Consider the following 14,357-nt stretch of genomic DNA (forward strand, 5'->3'; position numbering starts at 1 on the left):
CTGTTTAATATTCAGAGTGCCTTTCTCCTCTCCCTCTTTAGAGAAAGTTTCCTTTAACCTCATCTCATTGGCATTTTAACCTAGGTTAATCCAGGTTCTCGCTGGTTCAATTAATTTGCTAATGACACAGTCCGTTTTCATTGAATGAGACACTTTTTTAAGCTGCAAGTTTTCTATGAATATTTCCTCCCAAACAGAGTTTAAAAGCCAACTCTCCCTCTTTAAGTCCTGAATATCAGATCCTGGGCCATTTCTACCTCTGCAGTTCATTGACTTTTGCTTTTCTATCTTTGTGCTCAGCTATCATTCAGAAGCGTTTGAAGAAAGAGAAGAAAGCGAAGAGGAAATTGCAAGAAGCACTGGAGTACGAGTCAAAGCGACGTGAGCAGGCGGAGCAGTCCCTGAAACAAACGTCACCCACAGAAAATCTCAGATCACTCAATGGTGAGACCTGCAATGACACCTTATCTGGGATGCGTTTCCCGTACAAATATGTAACTCGCTGCTTAACCACCATAGAATGATGCATCGTTGGAGAAATTGACTGGCTAGTCACAACTATTTCCAGAAACCATAGTACAGTAACATTGTCACACATTCATCGTTCAAACCACATTGGTTCAACAATATAGAGCTGTTGTAAATTACATTACGCAGAGAGTGGAGTAAAATGTTCTGGGGAGATAACATTTTTGCTTATTTACACGCACTCCGGAAAGCTGTTTATTGCGCGAAAGATGGTGAAAACACGAAAGCGGTGCACACTATGTAAATGTGAAAGACACTGTGCTGCAAAAGTAGTGTTTCCCTATTACATCAGATTTTGGGGTTCCCCCGACACACTTGAGCACTTACATACATGCACACTCTTCAAAAACCTATAAACTGCACTAATGTGTTAACATGGACACATAAGCCGTGCTCTCCAATAGAAGGCATGTCAAAACGATTTCTCTTAATAGTCTTAAATTCCTTAAATGGCTGCATCAGTGTTTACGTGAAGTTTTAGAAAGCAGCTTTCTGCAAAACCCCGGAATAAGCTGTTTTCTTATGTGCATTTAAACATGGTCAAAGTCTTGACCAAATGAAAGATAGATATGGAATAAAAAATATAGATACCAAATGATGTCCACACAGCAAACTAACAAGGAATCATGCTTCTAACCAGGACTAAAAACTATATGTTTTAGATCCAGTTCCAGTGTCCTACTGCCTCCTTTCAAATTGGTAACTGGTTAGAACGAAATTAAAGAATAGTTAATAATGTTCTTTTTTGAAAATGATAATACTCTGTGCTAAGGGTGGATGATGTACCATTTGCAATGTTACCAGATCTCTCAAGAAAAAAGGGACCTGGTCTGGAAAACATGCTCTAAATAAGGGACTTGACTCAACCAAAACAAGTGATTAAATTTTTCCCTATGTGGGGGAATTATCACCATAGAAATCAGAACAAGCAAACTATACAGCCCTATATAGCCCATATAATGCAATGTATTTTCAATAAATGTATTCTTAACATCAAATATATTCCCAAATATATTTAAAAATATTGAATAAATACATCTTGCCATCTAAAATCAATTAATAGCCAAAATCTCTCTCTCCAGCATGCATGCATACACTGCTTGGCATGTTTGGACTAAACATCATATTATGCGGGCTGAATTATTTTATTTGAAACATGTAATAATTATTTAATTTTAATTATTTGTTTTAATTACAGATCTGCTTCTCGGTCAGAACCCGGCAGCATCAAATCTGTATCAAAGCATCATATCTAGCAATAATTCAATGAAGACTTGGAAACAACTGAGTAATGTACATTTTACCTCAATATTTTTCCTTGTATCTAGATAAACCCTGCATGTATACGTAGTAGTTATATATATATTTGACTGAAAGGTCTTCAGCATGTCACAGAAGGCTACATCCACAACATGCAGAAATGTGTGATGCAACAGTTTTTCATATCATATTCAACTAAAAAGAGAAAATCCAAATTTTCTGGGCAACAGGAAGTTGTGTATTTCTGAAAATGTACTGTAATAAACTATTTAGACTTTGGTTTCATGAAAAAATATCAGAATTAAATTAACCGGTTATTAACCTGTTACCAACATTTAAAAATAAAGTTTTCACTCTGGAACAATTGAAAGGGACTTTTTTTCTTTTTTCATTAACGTTCTGCAAACAATTCCTTTCCTTTTCGTCCCTTGGAACGTTTTCATTCCCTACTTCTAACCACAGGTGGAGAGCATTAGTTCCAGATTTGCATTGCGGTTTGTGAATGTTCGTTGGAACTATGGTTTCGGGAAACACAAAATCGTTGAACTATGTTGGTAATGATGGATCTTGTGGCCATAGTGGGCTAATGATGTTTTTGGGAAATGCACCCCTGAACATTGGTATATTTAAGTTCAATGTATTAAAGGGGCTGTAAGCGATTTTTTTTCATTGAAAGTAATGCAACATATATTGCTACTCCTTGAAAGATATTACTGAAATAAGTGTCGTGAGATATCGCACCTGTATCTGTGATAGCACTAGTCTCTGTGCCCTTTTGACCTGTCAGTCTTTTTGCAAGCTCTCATAGTATTGTTGTTGCAGCGATTTGTTGAGGCTGACTGTCATTTATATGCCATGTTGTTCATAACAGTTGTCAGCTGAGGGTGCTATTTTGCTTCTGTTGTCTTTCAAGTCAAGTCAAGTGGTTTTTATTGTCGTTTCAACCATATACAGTTAGTACAGTACACAGCAAAACGAGACAACGTTCCTCCAGGACCATGGTGCTACATAAAAACAACAAAGGACCAACACAGGACCACATGAGACAACACAACGAAATAAAATACCTATATATACCTATATAAAGTGCACGTGCAAACATGTGCAAAAAGTTCGGGACAGTACAACAAATTTCTGACAATGAACAGGACAATAGACACAGTGCAGCGCCGATCAGTACTAAGTAGTGCAAAAAGATGACAGTTTCTAAAAATGTAAACATAACATACTATGAGATAGTGTTCTATGCACATAGCAGTTATTGGAGTAGCAGACAGTTATAAAGTGACAGCAATTAAAGTGCAACTCAGGACACGTGTGTGTGTCAAACCAGTCTCTGAGTATTAAGGAGTCTGATGGCTTGGGGGAAGAAGCTGTTACACAGTCTGGCCGTGAGGGTCCTCTTGCCTGATGGCAGGAGGGTAAAGAGTTTGTGTGAGGGGTGTGTGGGGTCGTCCACAATGCTGGTTGCTTTGCGGATACAGTGTTTTTTGTAAATGTCTTTGATGGAGGGAAGAGAGACCCCAATGATCTTCTCAGCTGTCCTCACTATCCTCTGCAGGGCTTTGCGGTCCGAAACGGTGCAAGTCCCAAACCAGGCAGTGATGCAGCTGCTCAGGATGCTCTCAATAGTCCCTCTATAGAATGTAGTGAGGATGGGGGTTGGGAGATGTGCTTTCCTCAGCCTTCGAAGAAAGTAGAGACGCTGCTGGGCTTTCTTGGTGATAGAGCTGGTGTTGAGGGACCAGGTGAGGTTCTCCGCCAGGTGAACACCAAGGAATTTGGTGCTCTTGACGATCTCCACAGAGGAGCCGTCGATGTTCAGCGGAGTGTGTTCACCTTGTGCTCTCCTAAATCAACAACCATCTCTTTTGTTTTGTCGACATTCAGGGACAGGTTGTTGGCTCTACACCAGTTCATCAGCCGCTGCACCTCCTCTCTGTATGCTGACTCGTAGTTCTTGCTGATGAGACCCACCACGGTCGTGTCATCGGCGAACTTGACGATGTGGTTCGAGCTGTGCATTGCTGCACAGTCGTGAGTCAGCAGAGTGAACAGCAGTGGACTGAGCACACAGCCCTGGGGGGGCCCAATGCTCAGTGTGGTGGTGGTGGAGATGCTGTTCCCGATCCGGACTGACTGAGGTCTCCCATTCAGGAAGTCCAGGATCCAGTTGCAGAGGGAGGTGTCCAGGCCCAGCAGGTTCAGCTTTCCAATCAGGTGCTGGGGAATGATTGTGTTGAATGCTGAGCTGAAATCTATGAACAGCATTCGAACGTATGAGTCCTTATTGTCTAGGTGGGTGAGGGCCAGATGGAGGGTTGTGGCGATGGCATCGTCCGTTGACCGGTTTGAACGATACGCAAACTGCAATGGGTCTAGTGAGGGGGGCAGCTGGGTCTTAATGTGCCTCACGACGAGCCTCTCGAAGCACTTCATGATGATGGGTGTAAGTGCGACGGGACGTAGTCGCTGAGGCAGGACACTGAAGACTTCTTTGGCATGGGTATGATGGTGGTGGCCTTGAAGCACGTTGGAACGACGGCGCTGCTCAGAGAGATGTTGAAGATGTCGGTAAGAACATCTGCTAGCTGGTCTGCACATCCTCTGAGCACTCTGCCAGGAATGTTGTCTGGTCCAGCAGCCTTCCGTGGGTTGACTCTATGTAGAGTTTTCCTCACATCTGCCATGGTAAGACAGAGCACCTGGTCATTGGGAGGAGGGGTGGTCTTCCTCGCCATCACGTCGTTCTGCACTTCAAACCGAGCGTAGAAGTCGTTCAGCGCATCTGGAAGGGAGGCATCTTTGTCTCAGGCAACTGACGTTGTCCTGTAGTTGGTGATGGCCTGGATGCCCTGCCACATGCGCTGCGTGTCACCGCTGTCCTGGAAGTGCCTGTGGATTCTCTGGGCGTGTGCGCGCTTTGCCTCTCTGATTGCCCGTGACAGTTTGGCCCTAGCTGTTCTTAGGGCTGCCTTATCGCCTGCTCTGAAGGCGGAGTCTCGGGACCTCAGCAGCGTGCGCACCTCCGCAGTTATCCACGGCTTCTGGTTGGAGCGTGTGGTGATGGTCTTGGAGAAAGTGACATCATCAATGCACTTGCTGATGTAGCTGGTCACTGATGCTGTGTATTCCTCCAAGTTGGTAGAATCGACATATGTTGCAGCCTCCCTGAACATGTGCCAGTCAGTACACTCAAAACAGTCCTGAAGAGCAGAGATGGCTCCTGCGGTTTCACATCCATTTCTGCTGGATATCGATCTCAATAAAGCTAATTTAGTATCTTCTGAGTGCAGGGTTTTGGAAAGAATGGGAGTGGCTAATTCAACAGCTCAGTCTCCTGGAAGTAGAATGGCTGAAATCGCTTACAGCGCCTTTAATTGTAGAAATAACTGGTCAGTGAATTGTTGTTGGTTTATAAAAATATAGAGTCAGTCTGCCTAGAAAATATGTTTTCCTGTGAAAATGTAGATGTTTAATTCTGAATGTAACTTTTTACTTAATAGTACTTTTAATAAATGTGTTCAAATGATAATATCCTTGGCATAGATAAAGCAGTTTTAGGCCACTTCCACTCAAATACATTTTCATGTCAAATCACATTGATTTAGGAAATTGAAAAAATAGATTTTTAAACTTAAATAATTTGTGTGGACATAGCCTCATTCTACATGTTTTCGGTCACTCCCCAAAATAAACTGACAGGGTGATCAGTATAATGTTTTTGCAATAATCATCAGATGACTGTATGTGATTCCACTTATTACTTGGCTACTTACCAAATAAATCAATTAAAGGACATGAAATATTGATGTGAGTTGGAAAATATGTATAATTTAATAAAAAAGAAGCATTAAAAGTTATATGAAAGATATGAGAACAAGCACAGCTATGTATGAAATCGGATGCTTGGTTCATCGGTCAGTTGTACAGATTAGAGTTCATTATACAAAAATGCAACTGCAGAATGCTGTGATTGACCAATCAGAATTAAGTATTCCAGGGAGCCTAAATGAGATGAGAAAAATTTGCATGACAAAAAGCAAACACAAGCCAAATGGTTGTTTAAAAACCATAAAAACCTTTTCTCTCCCACTGAAGAACTTGACATATTTGACCCAAATTTGGTTCATTCTTAGTGATTGAGTGTTTGCTGTCAAAATGTTGTACGCCAGTTGATTTTGATGAATTTGAGATGTCTCTACTGTATGAAACCGCAGCACAGTGTCTATAGGATTGGACACACTCAAAAGGTTTAAGGACACCCTCAAAAGGTTCAAAAAAAAGTTGTATATACTGCATTAGCAACACAGCATGCAAGCTTTGCAAGATACGTGGTGAAAATATACCAATGTGTTTTGTATTCATAACATCATTCAGCCAGTGATTGGTCGAAACTTCGCCCTGCCCCGAGCAATCCACTGTACACTTTCCCTCTGCCCGTCATGAAAGACGGTTAGAAAAACATTCCTAATTAAGCACAGATGTCATGGATGTTTAATCGTCATTATCTTTTCATTTTGTCAGACTCGTTGACCCAGGAGATAGAGACTGACCGCAGTGGTGGCAGAACAGATGCTGAGAGGACAATACAAGGTACATGTTTTTGAGGAGACCATAAATCTCTGCGTAGCTCCAGTTTATGAGCCTCACTTTAAATCGGCCTGCTGTCCATTCATGCAGCCTGCCATCTGGGCTACAGATCTCACAGTTCAAGAGGAAGGTCAAGATCTCTGGGATCTGTCAGGAGAATATTTCTTGAGAGGGAAAATCACCTCCTCTTGCACAAATATGTGATATGAATATGTCACAGCCTGCTAAATTGGAGAGTAGGGGTAGGGGATATGACCAGTATTATATCACCGTATGAATAATTTTGTATCACGATAACAGTATATATCATAAATAGTTTGTTTTGATGGCAATAGAGCACAACAATCTAGTTCTGCAAGTAAAAATACCATCAATTTATCCCATAGACGAATTGATTGATAAAACTTTAAAGACAGACTTATCGTGAGCTATGAGGTTGTTCATCAATGGTCTATGCTTCCGTTGAAGCCATCAATCTGCGTTATCTCATCTTCATTGTTTAAAAATCATGTTTGATAGCAGAATTCATGGTAAACAACTACATTACCCATGGTACATCAGATAAAAATCCACCAATCAGAGAACCATGGCCAACGAAACCCGCAAAATGTTCATCGGTGTGACCATGCTCTCCCGTGATGCACTGTGAATAACGTAATCGAGTCGGTGGCTCTTCACCCTTAAACTACTTATATTTGTACATATCAGGATATTTTGCAATAATTTCTATACTTGTAATCAACAACCTACAATCAATAATTTTATATATTACCATCGTTTTTATTCAATGACATAAATGCTTCATGGGATTGTAGTTTGTGCCATCATGAAAGACGGTAAGTACACAGCCTTGTACCTTTGTCTTTATGTCAAGTTTTCAATTACTTTTTTGCCTCAAACAAAGTTTGTGATGTGATTTACCTCAGAGCTGGCTGGTTTGGTTCATGGGAAAATGGTTAGGGTGGTTAGGGTGGTGAACCACCGGATCAAGACCCTGTCATGGCCAGCCCCATTTCCAGACCTGAAACCCATTGAAAACCTCTGGAATGTAATCAAGAAGTAGATGGATGGCCACAAGGCATCAAAAAAAGCTGCTTGAATTTTTGAACCAGGAGTGGCATTAAGTCACCCAACAGCAATTTGAAAGACTGGGAGAAAGCATGCCAAGACACATTAAGCTGTGAAATTCAGGGTTATTCCACCAGATATTGGAATATTATTGAACTCTTCTTAAGTTAAAATGTTAGTATTGCGTTTTTTATAATGAACATGATCTTGTTTTCTTTGCATTATTTTAGATCTGAAAACACTGCATCTTTTTTGTTATTTTGACCAGTTGTAATTTTATGCAAGTAAATAACAATATTTTTATTTGGAATTTGGTAGAAATGTACTTAAAAGAATAAAACAAAAATTTTCATTTTACTCAAACAAATACCTATAAATAGTAAATCCAGAGAAACTGATAATTTTATAGTGGTCTCTTAGTTTTTTCCAGAGCTGTATATACAGCATTAAGATGTTTTTTCTACCCAATAGATGAAGCTGAAAGATAATATTATTTGGATTAAAGACAGAGAATAATTTTAAAGATAGACCCTCCCTTGATGGTAGATTCTGTCTTAGGTTGTAGACCTCAGAGACCAGTGCAATTTAATGAGCATAATAAGAAGTTTCATTATCTTAGGATGACCCACAGTGGAGTTGACTCACAGTAAATACACACATTCTAATATTTTATGGGTTTATGGTTTCAGGTTTGGCAAATGTCAAGAGAAAATCAACACTTTTGAAAATATATCAGTCACACTCTTTTAACTACACATTACGTGTAAAGTCACTCATTTCTCAGATGTCTATTTTAATTGTACCCAGCAGCATATGTGATACAAAAACCTTGTCTTGAGTGGTCTCAATTTCCCTTTGAAAATAGTCTGTGGAAATTGCTATGAAATGTGCAAAGTGGCATTTTAATACCCCGTCGCAAGTAAAAGCCCTGTAACCCAGTTTGATTAGCCTAGTTAAAAGATTTTAGAATAATAAATGGAGAAATTGTTTTTTTTGTTTTTTTTACCCCATTCAATCAAGAAACTTTGAGCTGATAAACGGAATGCTTTTTTTTCCGGCAGAGTTTAATGTCATTGGCATTATGATGGTTTTTATTTTAATAAGATTAATCATATTTCAGCATTAATTTCTCAGAAGTTTAGCATACTGTAAGGTTAACGAATAGAAAGGCCTGACTATTGCTTGAATTGCTTTTGTCTCAGTTACTTATTTGAGCAGACACATTTTCAAATATAACACATTGACATCAATTTGATCTGAAGAATTCATCATCTCTGTTCTTTATTAATGTTTTTACTCAATAGTTATTTTTGTTTGTGTGTGTGTGTAAATAGCATGCATGTTTGCTCAATTATTTTATTATAACATTGTTTTACTCTGTCCTACAACCAGTAGGCATAATTAAGCTACTTTAAAATGGCAAAAACTTAAAAAAGATGCTGATAAATTACACTCACATATGAGGGGGAAAAATTATATTCCAATTCTTATGCAAAAAACCAAAGAGACATGCTATAATTTCATCACTTGGCTGTTGGGAAAAAAAAAATAATGAGAGCATAATTCCAGAGAACTAATTATTTCTATTTGTCTTTTGTCACACTCTGTAATTCTGCTATATTAACACAGTCTGTGTTTATTAATTGCTTTTCCAGTGTTTTGAATCGATTCCAAGAATAAGCTTGAGTGTTTTTCCTGGCTCCGTGCTTCTGGGAGCACATCTCGCCACTAATTCCTTGTGATACCAAACATAATATCTCCCGGTATCTCTTCTCGATTCTCACCGCTTGCCTCTTGATGTTTTCTGCAAGTTTACACGACCCTGTGAGGGAAGATAAAGTTCTTTGTTGCAAGATTAAACATCAAAACAGTTAAAGTGAAATTAAAATTAAATGAATGAATGTCACTGAAGCAAAAAAGGCAGTCATTAATGGTTCCCTTAATTGTCTTCATAAAATATTTGCATGGGCATAATTTGCATAATTTACATGTATTAATTAATCTTTCAAAGGAATTTTATGCTGAGAGAAGCCAAAAATTCCTTTTGTTTTATTTAGCATCTAATGAAATATTTATCCTCTTTAATTAACTTTTCATCTTGATTTGAATAAAAAAAAAAAAATGCACAATTTTTTACATATTTTAATGAGGGGGTTCTTTCATAAAACAACATGGCAGTCATCTGATTTTTCCCACTCAAGAAACTTTCCTGGCACTGTTTGCACATGATAGTTTAGCTACACTCCATTTGGCCCGGAATTAATATGGTAATTTGTATATTTAAGATTAGCTCTTCGCCAACTAATACGTTATCGAAGTTACTGAAATTGATTTCCTCAAAACTGTGAGCAAATCCATTTGTTTTGGGGTTTTTTTGTATTTACATTACAGATTAATCTGTAACAATAGAAGTCATGGTTTGTTATTATTATATAACTGTGGCATTTTCATATTTAGATTTTTTACTATATAATTTAGAAAAGATCCTTCTTGGGTGTGATTTTGCTTTATTGCAAACAACAACGTTTGATATCAAGATGATATCCTGATAATTTCCATTACTAAATACAATACCATTTGAAATGTAGGTGCTCAGTTTGATTACCCCCTTAGAGGCCAAAATATCATTGATTTACTGTAAACTACATATTTTCTAAACAAGTCTCTCAGTGTGTTATATTAATTGGTTTAAAGATTATTGTGTATTGTGCTTTCAATATTTTATACACTTTTATAAAACAGTGTTTTTTTTTATGTAAGAGACCAGTGAGTGACAAATTACATTTGAAAAAGAGAGAGATGAGAGCAAAGCTTAAAATGACACACAAAGAGGAAGTGTGTGAGTGAAACAAATTGAAGGCATGTTGCACCGGGTAAAGAAATGAGTCAACCTGTGTGTTGCTCTGTGTTGCTCAGACTGCAGTTATCCCATGACATTTGGAGCTGTAATGACTTTTACACATAACTCGGCATTGGAACTGGTCAAGAGCCTTAGAGACACAGGTCTTTTTCTGTATTTAGCCTTGCTGTTTGTCTGTGCCTGAGACAACTTCTGTTGTCTTCACAGCTCTTAAATTTCATCAGATTCCTGGGTTCATGAGACCAAACTGGGAGAAAAGATTACTGCTTAAGCTATTTTTTCTTCTTCCAACAGGGATGGGTGTAAGATTACAAATTAATTGAAGAAAAGTCTGAATGCACAGATTTAGAAATGTTTGTTTTATAGTTTACATAAACTTTTTACACTGAATCAATGGAACACATTATAAAATGATTTCATATCTGTGGTTTCACTAAGCGAACACAAAATAACCATGCCTTAAAATAGAAATGGCATGTTATCACATGTCACTTCTGCACCAGATATTCCTATCAAAGCAATTGCCTAATTTCAGCCAACACAGATCGTCCAGGATATGTCACCACTTTACTGTTTGTGTTTTGTTGTCCTTTCACTCATCAGAAATAAATTATTTATCTGCACTGCCAAAGAGAGGACATGCTGCTTAAAGGCAGTGATGCAGCGTTCCTGTGCACAGAGGAAATATTCTGGTAATAAACGTCAAACAAGCTCCTGAGCCATGCCTAACAGATGCTTTTACCAGCAGAGGCAATGAGAGCTGCCGCCATTCAGGCATAAATTCACCACGAAAGTTCCCTGGAAATGGACAAAGCTTGTTAGATTGCAGGTGGTGGAGAAAGTATTGCAGAAGAATGGCATTTCACTAAACGCTATTTACACACAGGAAGTGTCATTTGTAAAGTGCTTTACAATATCTTAGAAATATCTTAAACATGTGACATGCATTGATCTAGGGTTTACATTGTTATAGTTATTCTTCAAGTTTGTGCATTTGAATTACATGTTGCTTATATTCCAATTGAAATCAAAATAGTTTTGTGAATTTTAGTCAATGTCTATTAGCTTTGAAGACAACTATTTGCTATTATATGCCTACAAGTTGATAAAACTTATTTATAACTTTAAAAGTAGTCTTTCTCTTTTGGAAAACCCAACTGAAAATATTGATGACTCATCTTGCACTACACAGATTATTGCATAGATTCTCGTCAGATGCTCTCTAGAATGAGAATATCCCTCCCTCTAATAAAATATGCACCTGACTTGCAAGTAGGAAATAATGGCGAGTGATTTCGATTTCATGGGGTCTTTAACTTTGATTTATGGCTCAACTCTTTCTTGTATGCGATGCTTATTTTTTTCTCTCCCTGTGTTTTATTGTTAGCAGATGGAAGACTTTTTCTGAAAACCACAGTGATGTACTGATTGCATGCCGTTGAAGACTGGTGTCATATGAAGATTTTCCCAAGTCCCCTTGCAGGGTAATTTAGTTACAGCAACAGGTCAATCGCTCGTAGAGGTGCATCAAGGGTGTGTTCTTGGCCCGATGTGGAAGACAGATTGTTTCAGAATGTAGTATTAGGACTCTTATCTCACAGAAATTAATGTTATAATATGCCAGTTGTGGGATTTGGATATCATGAGTTTTCTGTTGTGAAGGTGACAATTTGAGCACAGTAAAATGTACCATTTGGTACACATGGTGATAATATTTACAACAAACTCACAGCACTGAAGAATTTTTATACTGTATTTAAACCAGCGAGAAAGCTTCGAAGATAAAATCTGATACAGAGGTTTTGTTTTGTATTAAAAAAAGAAAAAACATAAGTCCTTAATGTCATAACTATTTGCCAAGATGTTAAAAATCCAAGCTTGGAGAAGAGCCTCTGAAATTTTTAATTTGAATATATGTTGATGAACAAAAATGACTAATATTTGCTTTTAATGTTTTCTAAACTAGAAAAACAATCAAGTTTCATTTCTATCATTATTGTATATACAAGAACAGAAACTATAGGTTAATTCACTCAATTTGGTATTTGTATATAATGTTAAAAGTTGGTATTGTGTATGCAGTAGATCTATTAGGAGAACAATACCAATGTTTATATTGAATTTATACATTTGTTTTGTTTCTGAGCCATCATTCTTTCAATTCGCTGCCACTATGGTGAGGAAGCATGTAGGCATGTAAATGTGTTGTCCTGATTTTATGTTATTCAATAAATACTTAACTGTGCTGAACAATTACGTACTTAGGGTTTATTCACTTATACCCAGAAAATGTTGATGAACAGTATCATTTTAACTGCTAGATTTTCAGTTTGCAGTGAGATGAATCTTAACTATGTATGCATTTATTTAAGCTGCAGTTTATGAAGAAGTTGTATAGATCTTTATGTATAATCTGGTGTATCCCCCTTTAAACGACAAGTGCTCATTGTGTAAAAATATATTTTCACAGCAGTGCAACATACTACCTTCTTTAAGTAATGGGGAAAAAAGGAATAGCTTGAGTTAAAAAGGTAAAGTGCATTTTTTCATTTAATAGTATAAGATATTGATTTGTTTTAATCACTTGCTGAATTGTAGTAATCCTAGTTTAAAATTGTTATTTCCAACAAGATTAGATACTTATATATATATATATATATATACTTATTATATATTTCACTAGATATTTCAGTCTAGACTTGTTAGCAACACATCAATTTGTTCATAAAAATGTCCTTTATTGTTATATTTGAAATCATTATTTATTATGTAACATTCTTTTAGAAATTCCTGAATTAATTGACAACATTTGAAAAATTCCCAACAATTACCTTTTATGTATACGTTATTGAACTTTGCCAATATAAAGGCAAAAATAAAGTTACCATGTCAATCTGAAAATATTTAATTTGAATAAAGAGTGAAAAAATTGTGTCAGTTTAAAATAACAATAATGGTAATATTGAACACATTAAAGAATAGATTACTTTCATTGTATATAGTAGATGATTTATATGATTATACGGCACTTATTGGATAATCAATAAATAATTTGTGCTGAAAGGATGCTAGATGGACGTATCTAATGTTACGGGGCAGCTATTTATACTATAATCATAGACATTATTTTGTCACACATTTGTCCACACTCTGAAACAATTTGAATGTCTATTGTGTTAAATTACATGTAAAAGTATCTTTTACCTCATCGACAAATAGGCTACTTTTTTATGTGGTGTAAACACTGTAGCAAGATTTATGGACATATTGTTCCTTATTTCTTTCTATGGCGGAAAAGGAAACGTATAGATATTGAAATAACAAAGATGTCTTGTTTTATAGCGCTTTTCCTTCTTTTATGATCTTGTCTCCTGTAATGACACGGTATGTAAGAGAGTGTGTGTGTGTGTGTGTGTGTGTGTGAGTGTCTGTGTGTGTGTTTCTACAGTAAGTAAGTGTGTCTGTGGGGTGTTGCATGAATGTGCATCTGTTTTGGTGTCATATATGGTAATAAAATGTTTGTGAGTCAAGATTATTAGGCTAAGCTCTTTTGAAAATAAATCACTTTGTCATCATACAATATTTCAGAGAGAATGGTTGTTCATAATATTACAATATGTCACCAAAATAATGAAGCCGTGGCCATTAATGCACACATTATACAGTATATGAACCTCAAATACAAAGTGATGTTTTTTTTTTAAAACATGTCTGTGGCAACCTGACAGTCACAAAGTTTAAACATGAAGAAAAACAAATAACTCGTGTTCTTAAGCAATCTATGATGTGGCTTTACCTTCAAATGTCACTGTGTTTAATGGAGTTGAACTCTTAAATCTAACAGATTATTTTTCATGGTTCAATCCGAAGAAACAACTAGACTGCAAAAGTTCAACCTCAAACAAAACGTCATGTATCATAGTAGTATATAAGCAGCATGCTTATATTTTAATCTGAAGGGCAATCAAAATTGTTCATGGTTGAGTTGTAAAACATGTGTTACTGAGCAATGACAATATCTAGCAGAATAAAACCACTCATGCTTAGT

At 36.9% G+C, this 14,357-nt stretch overlaps 1 protein-coding gene across 7 annotated transcripts in view; it reads left to right on the top strand.

The window, feature by feature from the left end:
- The window catches only part of LOC127654643 (dachshund homolog 1-like), a 169,935-nt gene extending 156,911 nt beyond the window's left edge, over window positions 1–13,024 (top strand). For 2 of the 7 annotated variants that reach the window (XM_052141874.1, XM_052141877.1), the window contains 4 exons: window positions 301–444; window positions 1,727–1,816; window positions 6,316–6,384; window positions 11,697–13,023. In XM_052141874.1, the coding sequence (XP_051997834.1) occupies window positions 301–444; window positions 1,727–1,816; window positions 6,316–6,384; window positions 11,697–11,737 (344 nt within the window). In that variant the 3' untranslated portion in view covers window positions 11,738–13,023. Of the gene's footprint in view, window positions 1–300; window positions 445–1,726; window positions 1,822–6,315; window positions 6,385–11,696 lie in introns of all 7 variants that reach the window. The other 5 variants (XR_007971956.1, XM_052141873.1, XM_052141872.1 and 2 more) reach the window with 5 other exon arrangements.
- The last annotated feature ends 1,333 nt before the right edge of the window (window positions 13,025–14,357 follow it).

Source organism: Xyrauchen texanus, chromosome 14 (assembly GCF_025860055.1).
Source record: "Xyrauchen texanus isolate HMW12.3.18 chromosome 14, RBS_HiC_50CHRs, whole genome shotgun sequence".
Taxonomy (NCBI): domain Eukaryota; kingdom Metazoa; phylum Chordata; class Actinopteri; order Cypriniformes; family Catostomidae; genus Xyrauchen; species Xyrauchen texanus.